The sequence below is a fragment of the Lynx canadensis genome, chromosome B4 (assembly GCF_007474595.2).
Source record: "Lynx canadensis isolate LIC74 chromosome B4, mLynCan4.pri.v2, whole genome shotgun sequence".
Classification (NCBI taxonomy): domain Eukaryota; kingdom Metazoa; phylum Chordata; class Mammalia; order Carnivora; family Felidae; genus Lynx; species Lynx canadensis.
This window is the reverse complement of record NC_044309.1, coordinates 26,281,759-26,298,180: the sequence shown is the minus strand read 5'-3', so window position 1 is coordinate 26,298,180 and position 16,422 is coordinate 26,281,759. Positions and strand designations below refer to the sequence as shown.

The following is a 16,422-nucleotide window of genomic DNA, read 5'->3' as shown; positions in this document are numbered from 1 at the left end:
TTTGAACAAACGCTTTTGACTTAAAAAGTTCATACGAAGACACAAGCCAGTGAGAGACTCAATGGCAGGTCTTTCTTTTGGCCTAGGAGGGAGGTGCTTTTTCCCGGAATAGGTATGAAGACGAAGCCAAAGGAAATGGCCGATTTATTTTTTTCCAGACGAGGTATTTATGTGATGGATATTCTGAAGACAGGAGTATTTTTCCTTTCAGTTGTTTGCTGTTTTGGTGGCTCAGCCCTAGCCAGGGGACCTAGAGAAACTCCAGAACGTTGTGAGCCCATGGCTTCCCAGCAGGTTACCCCCGTCTGGGTCAGTCTGGGGACCAGCAGTGCACTTCCGCCCCTGAAGCCCAACCTGAGTTAATGACAATGCTGGGGCCCTGCTGGACCTAATTCAATGCTGAGAGCCAGGAAAAAAAGAGCTCCATAAATCTTCTGCCCACGAAGAAAAGGTCGGGCTTCCCACATTGGGATAAACAAATTCAGCATTTCAAAGCAACCTGTTAGCTACTCACCACAATTTGCATACAAATGCCAACAAACAACCTCCCATTGTTAAAACAAGCCGCTTAAGGCGGTCGGACTTTATTGCCCACCAATAGCGTTTGTCACAATCCGGGGCCTTGCAAGATTTACCTCCTAACCTGCTTCACAATCAAGTGTCAGGCTGGGAAATGACCCTTGACATTTAGCAATCCCGGATGGACAATCCCCCCTCCCCCCCCCCCCCTTTAGACAGGCTCCAAGCAGCACCACCTCCAGGCTTTGTCAGCCTGTGAATTCGGTAGCCAGGAGCGAAGAATCCCAGGGGAAACCAAGCTCCAGCGTGATCAGTGTTGCCCCGGATTTTGCACAGAGAATAGGTACGTTTCCTCTTTCCTGCCAGTTTGCCTTTGAATGTTGACAACATTGCTGCCTTTAAAGAAATGGGGCTGCTCTTTTCCATACTTTATTCATTTTTTTTTTAAGGTTGGTAAGGAAGAATACATTTTTTAGATGTTTTGTATTTATTTTTGAAAGAGAGAGCGCACGCGAGCATGCAAGGGGGAGGGGCGGGGGGGCGGGCAACAGAGGATCCAAAGCCGGCTCCACGTTGCTGACAGTCCCAAGCCCAATGCAGGGCCTGAACTCAAGAACTGTGAGATCATGACCTGAGCTGAAGTCGGCCTCTCAGCGGACTGAGCCACCCAGGCACCCCATACTGGTATTTTTAACACACGCTACCGGAAGCCTGTTGACGGTTTGATCCAGCGCTCGTAGAAAATATAAATGTATGTCTATACATTATTATATAAATATAAATATAAATAATATAAATATAAAATACTTTTAATAAATAAAAGGCTTATGGGAAACTAGAAACAATAGTTAGGAAGTCATGATCATCCTCCCCCCCCCACGCACACATGAACACGTTTTTATACTTGCATTTCATTATTTAAAGTTACCTATGCAGTAAGTAATTTTCTTGAGAGAACACTGATAATCAAAGAAACATATATAAAGGCTCAACTATAAAAGTACAAATGGATGCGTAAGAGCCATTTGGATTTTGAAGTAAAAGGTAATCCTTTAATGAAGATGCTAGGTGTGTGGAGAGGGGTGGGTAATGTGTAACTAACCTTTGGTGTGACCTTGAATGCAGGACGCAGCAAGCTATTTGTTGCTTTTATTATAGCCTCTGGTGAGAGGTTCAGTTCCGGAGGAGAAAAAAGGATCCGCCCAAGTTACCCCTGTGTGGCTGGGACAAGCAGGTTGAAGATGAAATAGCTTGCGGATTTCAGGTTCTTCACCTATTGGCCCAACAAAACTCTCAGCGGCTTATTTTTTTTAAATCCTTGGAGAAACACCGTGTGATGACAACTTTGGATACTTCGGAATACCAAGAATGAAAGTACAATTCTTAGCTTAATGGAGAATAAGGATATGCTTCTCGGTGAAAAGTAGTATCCTTAAATCAGCTTGGAGATGGGCACCAAGTTTAAAAGGTGGGGATGCATTTGACCTTAGCAATGCTTCATTAATTTTCAGATCCATTGCAATTGCTTCTCCTTAACTCCCTTCATGAGCAACTTGTTTTCCTTTGGACTTCCCACACAACATTGTAACTCTTTAACACAATAGTTGAGGAGTGCCTGGGTGGCTCAGTGGGTTAAGCATCTGACTCTCTGATTTCTGCACAGGTCATGGCTCAGGTCATGAGCTCACCGTTGGTGAGTTCAAGCCCCACATCGGACTTGTCACTGACAACATGGAGCTGGTTTGGGATTGTCTTCTCTCCCTCTTTCTCTACCCCTCCCCTGCTCGTGTGCTCATGCTCTCCCTCCCCCTCTGTCTCTCTCAAAATAAACATTTTTTAAAATATTTTTAAAAATTAAACGATAGTTGAAAGAGTGGGGAAACCAAAGAGAAAGACATTTGTTTATTTACTGACAGCCTGGATTCAGATGCTTACTGCAAGACATCTCATTCTCCCTTCATTCTCTCCTTGGATCACAGCAATTTACAAAGGCTATTGGTCTCCAGCCCCTCCCCCACTGGGAGTTCACAGTTTAATCCCCAAATCCGGGTGAGAAATACCCCATTTAGCCAGGCAACTGTGAGTGAAAGTCTTGGGTATCAAAATCACATCCACGAAATGTAGTAAAAAAAAAAAAAATAAAGAAAGAAAAGAAATGCCTCGGCGTGGACTCCCGACACTGGAAAAGTAAGAGACTGCTTTTAGAAGTGTGGTGTTTTTCCACTGTCCTCATCAGTTCCCCAGGGAAATTCCAAGGGGAAGAGACCAGGGATAAAGAGCTTTCTGTATTTCTCTTGGTTTTAACTGCTAAAACAATTTTTGTTCCATTAGGTTTGTAATATGAGAGCTTTCACAGTGAATTTACACAACAGCCTCTGACTTTATTAATTCATCACAACGAACTTAGTCTTCACGTGTCTAAAACAAATTGCTGACTTCCCACAAATTCCAACATCTGCTTACACACTGCCTTGAAAACTCGTTCAATGGAAAATGAGTCCAGGATTTCAAAGACTGTTCAGCTAGCATGGCACATATGTATACATGGCTATATACGTACGTGTATTTATATACATATAAACAGTTATCAACTCCGCTCTTCAGGATTCTGGTCAGGTTAATCCAACATCAGTCTGATCTGCAAGATACAGGCTGCTAAACGCAATCTGAAATAGCCTCCAACAGGCCAGCTGGCTACTAGCTACACTAGATGGAAGGAATCTCCTAGAAGTCTTGAGGAATGATGGATGGATGCCTTGAGATATTGTGTAATTGCTTATCCAAAGTGTCTCCCAGGATAGCTCATCAATGCCTTTCCTGGAATCCTTTTTAATATTCACAGAATGGCGAAAGTTTGTAGAAATATGGCTGGCAGGCCTCCCCCATAATACGTACTTTGAAACTCTCCAAAGCAGATCCATTGGAAAATCGCCACTATCCTGCAAGCAGTATGCCCCTAGCTGGCTACCCCCGTCTCCGACACCTCCCCAGGTCTATCTCCAAATTTCCAGAATGGCAGACAGGTGAATTACGCCATCACACCCCAAAATGGGCTACAGCATTAGCCGACTAGCCAGGACATGTTCAGGATCGAAAACTGTACTCCAAAGAAAGAGTTGTCAAATTTTGAAAGCGCGTTTAATTTTGTTACTTCATTGGATCTCAAATTCTGAGATCAATGGCCTGCCTTCTTAAATCAGCCGAGTGAGGACAACATTGACAGAATGAAGAGAGGGAAGAAGAGTGAGTTGGTGTCTAAAACAGTCCTTTTTTCCATTACACTTGTGACCCACAGAGTCACTGACTAAATTAATTTCATCTAGGGAAATGAACTGGATTTTTCACTAACTAGGACACCCTTCCCCACCCCATACCCCGCCCCCCCCCCCCCCAAATAGACGTTCACACAGTTCTAAAAACCTGTTGTGGAACTATTTGTATTTTGTTTGGAGCCTTTATGAGGCAAATTATAGTTGATGGTGGTACTTGTTTAGAGTGTATCAATCAGACACAATCTGGTCAAGTGATTCTGGAACAGTATCTGTTGTCCACGTGACTGACTCCCTTGACTTTCTCACTGGATTAACCACCAGGAGCAGCTGAAATTCCAGCACTTCATTCTGTCAACTACCAAAACAACAAACCAAAACAACCCCAAATAGGTACATAAAACCAAAATGTTATCAGTAGCCACCAGATTAACCCAAAAGGAAACAATTATATATCTCATTAGTAGATGACGCTAAAAGCAATAAATTAAAAACAAATATTAAAAATGCTATATGCATTCTGCAGTTCATCTCGAGTATGCACGATCCGAAATACTACAGTCAGGTAAATAGCCACTGGAAAGGCAATAGCTCTCAAATTTTGAGGAATATTCTGTTGGGCCACTCTGGTTCACCCAAGACCCTCATGTATATTAATAGAAATTACTATACCTCCATACAATAATCTTATAGAGATTATCGCCCCCATTTTATGGGTAGCAAAACTGAGTACTCAGAGAGCTTAAGTAATTTGCCCAAGTTCACACAGCTGGTAGAGGCAATGGCAGCACTGGAACCCAGGCTGTGAGACTCCAAAGTGCACTTGACCACTACTATCCTGTATGAGTTGGGCCTCATCGTTCCGTGTAACTTTCAGAGGCTTAACGTTATTCGGGCCGAGACAGAGAAGAGGACCAATTAGAGGTTATAAGGAAAAAAATCTGTCCTGGCCCCAAAAAGGCTAGTTCCAGACTCATGATACTAGATGTCACTGCTTTCAAGCTTTTAGCCTATAATCAACCCATATTGAAACCAGATTTACGAGCTCTTCAGAGGAGAGCTTTGTGATTTTCTAAAGCAGACATGTTTGGTATTTTAGAAGGTCAAACCCCCTATGGTGCAGTGTTTTTAATAAAATCAGTTCAGCAGAAATTAGAGACACCCCAGTCAATTTCTAGGAAGCCTCTGAACCATTCAAAATAAGGGGGGGGGGGGGGGGGGGGGAAGAACATAAAAGACAGAACCTTGTACGGATCCATTTTTTCCAAAGGGGTAGAATGTAAAGGGTGTAGGTATACAAACATCGTGACAAATTTGGTCCCATTTGTCTCCGGTTTGGGCAAATTTCTACCTGGAAAAAATATTACTTTTGGGGGGAGTTCTGTGTCAATATTAAACAAGGGCTGTTCCTGGTCAGCCCGGCCTTGTACTGTCACCTCAGAGTAACAGTAAACATCTCTATGAGGGAAAAACCAACACACCAGTCATCACCTTTCTTACATCACCGAATCAGGTAGGTAGTTATTTCATGAAGGGCCCTTTATCTCCGCGCCTGGCAACTTCCACCCTCTCAGAGGAAAGCAAGAGGGGCACCTATATTTAGTTCTTGGTAAAAATCAAAGTTGAGAAGCCTGTAATATTTTCGTCGAAAGGCCAAGTTCTGCCCAGGTCTGACTTTTAAGACTGGTGGCGAGGGCATGTGCAAATACAAGTGAATAAATATCTCATTTAGTATTTATGAATACTAACCATGAAGGGGAAAGGGCTTGTAATGAGGAAGAGACACAGGGCCAGTCTCTTATGCGGCTAGCACCTTAGCACCCGGGACACCCAGTCTGCCCACGAGGGCGGGGGCGGGGGGGGGGCACAGGGCCACCACCCCACTGAACGGGGAGGTGTCAACCGCCTCGTGAGTTTACAGAAGGAACAAGAGGCAGGTCAGCGAACACAGAACACGGAAGTGGAGACATTCGACATTCACCTTCCACAAAATGTGATCACAGCACCAGCGGAGACCCAGGCCCTTCCTGGAGGATGGAGTTTCCTGGTTTCCAAGCGTTTCAAAATAGAAGACTATTTTTTATTCTTTTTTTTTTAAAGATCTATTTCTAAGTAATCTCTACACCCAATGCCCGCAACCCCGAGATCCGGAATCGTATGCCCTACCAACTAAGCCAGCCAGGCACCCCCAACACAGGACTTGAAATCCTTCGTTGCCTTATTTAAGGAATTGCCGAGTTCCTGGTTAACTGGTACTTGGAAGAAATGAGGTGAATAGAGAATAACAGCAGGGCCAGCAGGGGAAAACTAACTACACAGAGCTAATACAAACACTGCCTACCCGGAAGAATCACCGAGCTCGTAGGATGCTGTGCATGAAAGGAGAATGGCCAAGGAGCGGGAAGTCTTCATTTTCAAGCTGCGAAGCTCCTGTAATTTGATCTGGAGCTACAAGTGCAGGTGAGGGTAGAAACCCCAACGACTGGCAACTTCAGTGAAGTCTCTTCCCTAGACAGGTGTGCACAGTTAGGCCCCACAATTCTGTGGCTCCCTCAAGAAGTGCCACTCCTAAAACTTAACCCATTTTATAAACTGTAAACCACGTATGCAAGAACCGTAATTCTCAAAAAGCACAATACGAATGCTGTCATTTATTAAAATGTGTATTTATTCCATAGCCTACTTTGTATGGGGCTGTGGTCTACCAATTATTAAATAATCTAGGTTATTGTTTTTAGGCTAGTCATTGCAACTCAGATTCTTCCATGAACGTGGCTACTGCATCTGTCTTCAGGGATCCAAATTATGCTGATCATAAAATATTCCCCCAAATACGCACACACACAAAGAATCCCTTAACACGTATCAAAGACAACCCCATACTCAAATATGCAGACTATAGGTTAATTTTTAGCAGAAGTTTCAAATATACAAAAGAGTCGAGGAAAAAAAAAAATCCTACGTGGCAAATTCTTCTCATGTGTAAGATAACAAAGACCTATTTGGGGGAAAAATATGCAAATGCAGCATGGGTTTAAATTCAGCCTGAGAAGTGTTGCCAGACAGAAAAGTCCTGCAGGAATGGAAACACAGTCTATCAGTGGCTGAAGTCAATGTCAGGGGCAGGGGGTCCCAGTGGTACTGTGTGTTCTTTAAATCTCAATTGATACAAATAACGTTCACTGTTGAAACCCTTTCTAAACATTGAGAGGTAAAAAAAAAAAAAAAAGCATAACACTGTGTTGAAGGAAGGTTTGCAAACTAGGAGCATGATACAATCAAGTTTGGCTAATTTGGGGTCCACAATATTTAATGTGATTTGACACAAAGTTAACCGATAAATTAATCAACAGCAAAAGGAGACAATGACCAACTTGAACTAGAGAAGAAGTTTCCTTTAGTGGGTTTGGTCTGGCTTTCCTTTTGGGGTTGGAGGTAGACACATTTTAAAAAGAAGCATTCCAGAGCATCTGGAGTAAGCTGAGAAATATTACCTTTGCTAAGGCAACTCCAGATACTGATTCATCATATCTGACCTGGTATAAATAAGTCTAAGATTTCTCGCAGATGAAAGCTAAAAACCAGAACTGTCCTAACAAAAAACGGGAGGGGGGGGGTGAGACACTGAACGATGGGCAGTACACATTTGGAAATTTTCCACGCTGTGAGAAAATTACAAATACACAAGTAAGAATGAACAAGATCTTGGTCTTGTTTCAAAACAAAAAACAAAACAAAAGTCAAGCCCAATCCTAGAGTGGAGACCTTATCAGAATCGACAACAGTAGAATCAACAACAGATCTTCGTTTGTGGAATGAACGTGTCGTTTCTTACACTTCCCACTTAGTTTGTTTTTAATTTATGACAAGACACGGCTAAATTTCAGACAAAAAATATAGATATATTTTTTAAATCTTTACAATAAATCAGGACGTCGGAGCTGACACAGAGCACCAGTCAGTTTATTTAGGTGCTCGATTCCAGCTCGCGCAGATGCAAATAACCCTGGTAACAGTGAGTGCACAGTCCTCTCTTTGCTTTTTCTAATTTTAAAGCAAAGAATACATCTGACTGCCTTCAAGTCTGTGCAAATAATCCTTCAGAAGAAATATCCAAGATTCTGTCCGCAGAGGTCGTTTGGTCTCTCCCAGATGATGACGTGAGTTTGTTTTTCTTCAGATAAAGTGCTCCTGTCCAGCAGAACTCAAGGCCTTCAAAGCGTCCGAGAACTTGGGTGCGGATGAGGCCCTGTCATACGAACTCCAGCTTCCCGTGCCCGCTGTACATGCCCCAGTGAACGAGCGAGAGGATCTTGTCGTTGCTGAGGTCCGCCTGCCTCAGTTTGTCACAGGTCAGGCAGCAATTCTCGTGCCCGCTCACGGGCACCATGCATTCCAAGTCCAACTTTGCCACCTGCCCCTTTTTGGAATGGTGTCCGTGAAAGCTGTAATGCAAACGCGACAGCATCTGCTGCCGCTGGTCCTGCAGTCTCTTGTTCTCGCTTCGAAGCATCCTCAAGGCTAACATGATAAGCAACACTAAAATCAGGCCGCCGGCGATGGGAACAGCGATCACCGCTGCCCGGAACCACAACTCTTTGGAAGAGGTCAGCTCCTGCACTTTGGTGATGAGGTTCCTGCTCCCGTCGTGCCGATACCGGTTTCCTGGTCCTGAGGGAGTACAAGGAACGAGGAGACTGTGTTAACCCCTCCTGTGGACTGGACACTTACGATCATCTATCCGTCTGGCACGACGCACCCCATCTAAAAGAAGCTTACAGTGACCTCGGCAACTTTCAGAAAATGAATGTTGCAAACACGATGCCCAGAGGCTTACAAAAAACAGGTGTTTAGAGACTGTCGTTACTGAAGAGCAATGGTCTTCTGAGGTCTTGAACGTGTAGCAAAACCAGGCAAAGCCTATCATGTAGACAGACATCTAATGCTCAGGCAGACATAAAAGCGACTCAACAGAGACGCATCTTTGCACCCAGCCATGCCTCTCCCTCCGGTGTCTCTAATTACATTCACAGCAAAATCAACAGCAGGCACACCAAGTCGCGGCTGCTAGATCAGGCAAGCGTTCTGGTTAGAAAGGGCTTCCACCTACCTGAGGCCTCCCCCTTGGGAGGAGCCAGGACATCCTGCAGCCCTCTGTAATTGCACATATCTTCATGACAGCATCCCAGCGTGGGCATGGTGGTGCCAGAGTGGTTCCGTGCCTGTTTGGCTTGGCAGACGTCCGCTGTGCTCGCGAGAGAGTCCAGGCAGCCGTGGGTGAGCGGGGAATTTGTGTTCTGGGGATCGAGAAGTCTAGAGAAGCAGGCGCTCAGCTCAGATTTACACATATAGCCAGTGGCCACGCAGTGGGCAGCATCACAATAGCATCTGATTTCACCTGAAAACAACGAGAAATTGCGTCACACTCCTTCAGGGGGCAGATAATGCATCCCCCTAAGCAACTGCTAAATCGCCAAGATCAAAGGCACTAACTTTTAGAATATTCAGCTGAGCGCCTACAATGGCAGTCCCCGGTAGACTGGAAAAGCCCTAGGTGCTTAAGTTTCAATCCAGTTCAATGTAATTTTAGAAATGTATTAATCCCAGTTGCAGAGTATCAGAGTTCAGCCACGTCTGATGAGTTAGCAAGGAATTAAAAATACTACCGTTGGTTTTGAAGGCAAACAATCATCACGATAATTTCTACCGTAAGGTAAATTACACTGTTTATTCATCTTAATCCTACGTGACCATACAACATAAAAATGCTAGGCTTTTTGATTTTGTCAGTATAAATATTTGATCGGAACTACTGAATTGTTTACTACCTTAAAGGGCTGTGCCAAGATTTAAGAGCTTTAGCTAACACCTTATAAAGTTATTAACTAGAAACACAACAATCTAGAAATTGCTCCGGTCAGGAGGTTTTAAAACTATGAAACTGGGCAGCTATTTGCAACCTCTCTAGAAAAGGCAAACTTTGCCTATAAAGATCTTTTCATGCAGAGGAGCTTTTAGTCAGTATATTGTAAAACAGGAACTAGGCAGTTTACAATTAGTGGTTTGCTTGCCAAAGTCAATTTCTTTCAGCCCAAATGGAAAGTCATAAAACTGGGGGCGGAGGGGGGGGGAGAGCGGGAGGAGGGGTGGCGGGTATTAAAAAAAAAAAAAAAAAAAGGCAAAGCTAACTTCTCCGCCCCTTAACTCCCCAGTTTTACATGTAATTCAACATGGGATCTAAAAGGGGAAACGTTGAAACTGAAAATCCTCCCCTGGTTGAATGAAAAATCCTCAAGGAAACCTCAAATTTTTCTCCAGGAAGTGATTAAAAGTTTCCTTTATAAAACTTATTTGGGGAGTTGCAAGTCACTAGTAACATTTTGCTGCATGCGCGCCCTGAGGCTTTTAGCATCAATTTCTAGTTGAAATAATCTGGGTCTCCAAGCTATCCATATCTGACAGTGGACTCAGGTCACTGTCGTATGCCACAACTAAAGCTACTAGAACGGAACTTAGGCACACTACCCCTTCCCGGCTTCCCAATCTGAAGTTCTGTCTAGTTACTGAAACCTGTGCTCTGAAATTAAACACCAGGGACTGTGGCTTTATAAGACCTCTTCCTACCCTCTCCTTTCTTCCTCCTCCTCTCCCTGAATGTGAATGCCTGAGTAAGGTGTCTCATTTAATTATCTGTCCAGATTCCAGGCCACCGTATGGTGTGCTCAGTTTTCACCAGAGGCTGCTAATGCTTCGGTTCTTAAAAAAAACAAAAAAACAAAAAAACAAAACCTGCCAGCTAAACACAGATCTTTGGCAATGGGGAGTTTTTAACCGTCCAAAGCTGGAGGTCTTTCTCCTATCCTAAATCTGTGCTCCCTGTCCCGGGTCTGGGCCCAAGTCCCTTACCCAGGGAAGACCTTGGGGCTGGAACCCTGCTTTGGCTGGGTTTTTGTCTCCTCTTTCCAATCTTGATGTTTTGCATAAAGGTCACCACTCCTAGGTGGGGAGGACTACATATCCCTCGTCTAACAAATTCCATGTATAGACTTAAAGTAGAAATAAAACAGATGAAAAGTCCATTCTGATCCTAGTCACCTCACTCCTAGCACAGAAAAAGAAAAAAAAAAGTTAAATGTTTATGAGAGCCTATTTAAAATGCTATATTTGCCATGACCTAAAACAGTCTAATAAAATTTTGACAGGTAACTACGAAAGTTCTAACAACTTTTTTTTTTAATTGGAGCCACATTTGAACAAGTTGAATGGACTTTTGTATTACTGTATTAAAACTATATTTCTGTCGTTTCATAAAGTTTCTTCCTGTGGCATGCGAAAGGCCCAAAAAGGGGACTGGTATTTGAAAACAGTGAACAATGCTCTTCTGTTCCCCCCCCCCTTTCTTGTTACTGTATGTAGTGATTACACAAAAATGTCTGCTTTAGTCAAGATGGCTACAGGAGAGACTGCTGGCTTCTTTTAAAGCTTTTGAAGTCCGCAGCAGTCAGAAATCTCTGATCCCCTAATTATATCATTATCAGGCACATAGTTTCGGTATCTGTGACTTCATGTCAGCCTCAGTCCCTCCCTGTTCTGCCGGCCTTTGATAGGGCCAGGAGGCTCCCCTCTGCAGGCTACCAGGGCTGTTATTTAGGGTTAATTACACCCTTCCTTCCAAAATAAATAAATACTGTAGCACATCATCCTTGCTGGGCTAGCTTATCCTTTAACCTCATGCCTGCTACATGGCAATTAGAGAAGGGGGGTGGTGCAAAAGCGAAATAACGCTTCCCAGTTAAAAAAAAAAAAAATTATCTGTTCACACAACAGTAGGTAGAGTTCATGGAGTTGGGAGGGGGGTGAGGGGAGGGTAACGTTGAAATCTAGGAGTTCTGGTTATTTCGACCTGAAAGGCGAAAGCCTGCAGGGGGAAATAAAGACCCTGACCTGTGCCTCTTTTTCTTTCTTTTCTTTTCCTTTTTCTTTCTTTCTTTTTTTGGTAGTGTGTAAAATACGAGGTGAGCGGTAAGTGGGACCGCTGACAGAGCCTACTCGTCCCAGCCACCGCGAAGCCACACAGCACACACTCCTGCACAGAGACACACACTTCGAGCACCTACTGTCGCACGGGGAGTCACGCACACTCGCTGGCTCACAAAGACACACACACAAAGCCACAGTGGCGGACAGGGCCGCACGTGGAGACGTGCGGGGACACCCCCACACTCCAGCGCGGTGCCGCCCGGCCGCCCCCGCCCGCGGGGTGCGCAGGGAGGCGGCGGCCCAGCGCACTCCACCGCCCCGCTCCCCGGCTGCAGACGTTCAGAAGTTCGCTACGGACGGACTTCCAAAAACATGGTGACAAGCACTTGCCCTGAGGTCTGACTCCACCTCCACGCGCCGCGCCCGGGACACCCGAGGGGGCGGCCGCGAAGCCACCGCCGCGACTTCTAAGAACAGGCAACTTGTCGCGACCTGCGGGCTCCAGCGCGGGAGGAAACCTCGCCCGCCGCTAACAAAGCCTTGGCAGCCGCCTTCAAAGGCCCGCGGCGGCGGCCGCCCCGGGACCCCCGCGCGCCCCTCCCCGGGGAGCCCGCGCCCCGGGCCGGCCGGCGGGCACCCACCTTTGGTGAGCAGCACGGCCATGGCGCAGAGTTCGAGCTGCAGCCAGATGAAGATGTAGCTGGAATGGCGATCCATTGACGCCCCCCACGGCCGCGGCGCCCCCGCCGGCTCCCGGAGCCGCGGCGCAACTGCAGCCTACGACTCCCGGAGCGCGCAGTGCATGGGTGCTGCCCGGGGCGGCGGGCGCCGTCAGCGACAGGGCGAGGGGCCCGGCCGCGGCCGGAGCATGGAGTGCGGCTGGAGGGGCGCGGAGGAGCCCAGACGACTTTCGCGACCAGACCCCGCAGCCAGCGGCTCCTCCGCTCCGCTCGGCGCTGCAGTCCCGCGTGAGCTACCGGCCTCGATGCGCGTTGGCCGGGCACTCCGCGAGGGGAGAAGCTCCCCGAGCGCACGCAGAGACCGCCAGCCGCGAGCTCCAGCCTGCGCCCGCCTCAGCCGGCCCGGATCCGCGCCGTAAATAGCGCCCCGCGCCGGGAGCCGGCCAGACACCGCCCCGCCCCCGGCCCCGCCCCGGCAGCGCCAGCGCCGTCCTATTGGCCGCCAGGCTCCAGTCAATCATCCCCGCGGCCAGGAGGCGGGCCCAGAGGGGGGCCAGGAGGGACCTGCCCCGCGGCTCCTGGCGGCGCCGGCGTCTGGGGCCGCGCGGGCTGGGAGGCTGCCGTCTCCCGCGCTCCCCCTCGCGGATGCCTGCGCGTCCGTGACCTTCTGGAGGCGCGGGGTCGATCCCGGCCTCCGGGTCTGTCTCTGGCACTCGACACCGAGACCCTCACAACTCAGCCTTGGGCCGGCTTCTTTTTTGTTGCCCCCGAAACACGCGAGAGACCGCGCGGCCGCCTGCGAAAGCCCTCCCGGGCCACGCTGCGCGCTTTAGGAACCCCAGGGACAAGTGGCGGTCCCCCGGCGTGCGCCGACGGCCAAGGCGCCCCTGCCCAACCCTCCTGGCTTGCGTGTGGCCAAGGAGGGGGTTCCGTCGGGAGCCCGGAAGGGGGGCGGCCGGGCGCTAGGGTCTGCTTTCTGCCTTCCCCCAGCCTCCCTCCCTCTCAGCGCATCCGCCTCGAGCCGCCTGCCCTGTGATCAATAAAGCCCAGACAGACAGACTGTTGATCAGTGGGAGCCGCTAAGTTCTCCTGGGTAGACAGGGGACGAGTAGCCGGCTAGAGACACTTAACGAAAATTAGCAAATCCAAAAGCACCCGGCGCCAGCGAGACGACACTGGCCGAGACTGACACTCAATTAACCACCCCCCAAACAATCGCAGGCAAACACACCGGCTGACTCTGATCAATATCAGTCCCGCAGTGATCTCCTTTCTGAGATACTAATTCATTTATTAGGACTTGCAGGGCTGTCGGCCCCAACGTACCCAAAGGCGTTCCTTCCTGGAGGTTGTGCTGTTTTTTTGTTTGTTTGGTTTGTTTTTGTTGGTTTGTTTTGTTTTGGTTTGGTTTTTAGGAGGTGAAATTCAACTTAAAACTCTTGATCCGAGGGAATGCTCTTGTATCCCTTCCTCCCATAACCTGAGATTAACAAGTCAACCATTTGCGAAATTTCCTTTTAGGATCAGCCAATATTTCCCTACCTGATAAAAATGTCAAGGCGGGGGGGGGGGGGGGAGGAGCAAAAAAGCATTTAATTCTAAGGTGGGAGATGTAAAGTCAAACCCTTTAGGACTATTGTACAGAAATGACCTCTAAGACTAAGAAAAAAATGTACATGTCTGGAGGACCGAAAATCAAGGTGAACCTTGTAAATTAAACTTATTGAAAGTTCACAGAGGATACAGGATACAGTTAATGAAATTGCCATTAAAAAATAATGTTTAAAAAAAAATAATGTTTATATGCAGAAAAAATAAAATCATTTCATAAGTTGATGCGCTGTCCATTACTTCACTAGATCAAAATTGCATCTAAAAAAGATGGGAGAAGTTTTAGGGGGAAATTACCCGGGCTGGAGCACCAGGTAACCTGCAGGCATTTCTCAAATGGTGGGTTGACCCTTGCTCCTGAGGAGGAGTCTGATTAGAACTGCCTGACATCTGCTTCTTTGACAAGTTAACAGTTCTAAGGGGTTCACGAGACAGTACTTTTCATGTAAGGACACACTCTTTTTTAACTCTAGAAGAGTCCATCATTAGCTAAAAGGAAGCTTTTAGAGTATATTCATTCAACTATCTTGAAGCGCCCACTATAGGCCAGGCACAGTGTTTGGGGTTATAAAGATGTCAGAACCTAAACAGTAAATCACTAACAATGGAGTGGGGCGATGATAGAGATTTATGTGCACAATGTTATGCTGCATAAAGAAAGAAGAGATAACTAGACAGGAAGGTAAAGAAGTCCACGAGGTCTGCTGGAAGCAGTGACATCAGGCATGACTCCTAAAGAACAAAGGGAGTTGCAAGGAGACCATTACAAGCATAGAGGACCATGGGAACTTAGGCATGAAATTTATTGATTGCATTGGGGGATATAGGTGGTAAGTAGGGGATAGGGAGTTAGGACTGCGAGCAATTCTTTGTTGTTGGAGCATAAAATGTGAAGCAAGGAGTGGGCAGAGATGCACCGGGAAATAACTAGATTTACCTGTAATGCAAATAAATACTTGTTTAATGGAAGGCAGTCTGGGGGATGTGTTGATGAAACTTCTATTGTAGTGAACACTTTCTGAGTGCCTTTCAAAGAATATCCGATTTCTCTGTAGTGGGCATTGGCAGCCAGACCAGGGGCCTCTGTCCCTCTAGCCATAGGTAGTCACATGATCCCAGTTGGGCCAATTAAGTTTTCTCTCCTCCATCTTTGGCCAGAGATGCTGGTCAATCTGTAGAGGCCAATTCACAGGAGACATACAAATTCCGAATCCACCTGTGTGCAAAGAAAGAGAAAAATGACAAAGATGTAAGTCCAAATGGATTCACAGTCACATGGTGTCACTTCGGGTCCTTAGGTTCCATATTAAGGTTAACTCAGGCACCTTGGTAAGTCCCCTTCCCCCCCTTTTTTAAAAAAATTATTTATTTTTGAGGGAGAGAGAGAGACAGAGTGAGGTGGGGGAGGAGCAGAGAGAGAGGGAGACACAGAATCCGAAGCAGGCTCCAGGCTCTAAACTCTCAGCACAGAGCTCGACAAGGGGCTTAAACCCACAAGCAGTGAGATCATCACCTGAGCTGAAGTCAGATGCCTAACTGACTAAGCCACCCAGGTGCCCCTGTAAGTTCCCCTTTTTACTTAAGGTTCTTTTACTTTCAACCCAAAGGGTGTGAACTATGATACTTGTATTTTATTGAATTCATTGTGACTTTCATCATTCCAGGATATCTACTTTTTTTGTTTCAAACACAGAGTAAGAATGTATGATCCATTCTTCAGACAATGATTTCAGCTCTTTTGTTTTTATTATTAGTTTAATGGGCAGGCTTTTTAAATGGCCAGAAATTAGTTTTAAGAAAAACAAGTCTGCGCTTTATCTAATGGTTTTGGAGCGGACATGGACTTTTCAACTAAGTGAACAAGAGTGTTTGAATCAATGTGGAAAGTAAAAATTATTTTATGGATAATATGTCAATTATAAGGCCATATTCATAGTTGAGAGAATAGGTAACAATTTTAATTCAATTTAAGACTCAAGCAAATTGCTTCTTTATAGAATTTTACTTGCGTCTTATGAATAATTCAGTTATTACTTTCCTACACATAGGCCGGTAAGGAGAAGAGAAAATAGTAAAAGCTAATGTCTTTTGGAAATTTAAATTAAGAAATGAACTCAGTGACCAAAATTCTTTTCACTCTTTTGAAGGGAATTACGAAAATATAAGCTGGAATCAGCTATGCATGCCTAAGAACAGAAAGCTGATTCTAGACCTAACAATAATATTAAAAGTTATAATAGTTTACTATTATTACCTTCAAAGAGTGTTCTAGATACGTTTTATCCACAGACATATGGATATGTATTAGGTACATTATATATATTACATATAAGTATATAATCACAACGTGCCACTATGGCACA

The 16,422-nt window shown here is 46.0% G+C and overlaps 1 protein-coding gene across 2 annotated transcripts; it reads right to left on the bottom strand.

Moving 5' to 3' along the window:
- Positions 1 to 6,419: 6,419 nt before the first annotated feature.
- BAMBI (BMP and activin membrane bound inhibitor) lies at positions 6,420 to 12,522 on the bottom strand. Of its 2 annotated transcripts, none has more exons than XM_030322546.1 (3): positions 10,695 to 11,917; positions 8,899 to 9,186; positions 6,420 to 8,459 (listed from the first exon to the last, which is right to left on the bottom strand). In XM_030322546.1, the coding sequence occupies exons 1-3, from the start codon at positions 10,825 to 10,827 to the stop codon at positions 8,041 to 8,043; spliced, it is 840 nt and encodes a 279-aa protein (XP_030178406.1). In that variant the 5' UTR covers positions 10,828 to 11,917; the 3' UTR covers positions 6,420 to 8,040. The 2 variants fall into 2 exon arrangements, with proteins under 2 accessions (XP_030178406.1, XP_030178407.1); XM_030322547.1 differs by lacking the exon at positions 10,695 to 11,917 and adding an exon at positions 12,410 to 12,522 and having other exon boundaries at positions 6,434 to 8,459.
- Between the last annotated feature and the right edge of the window lie 3,900 nt (positions 12,523 to 16,422).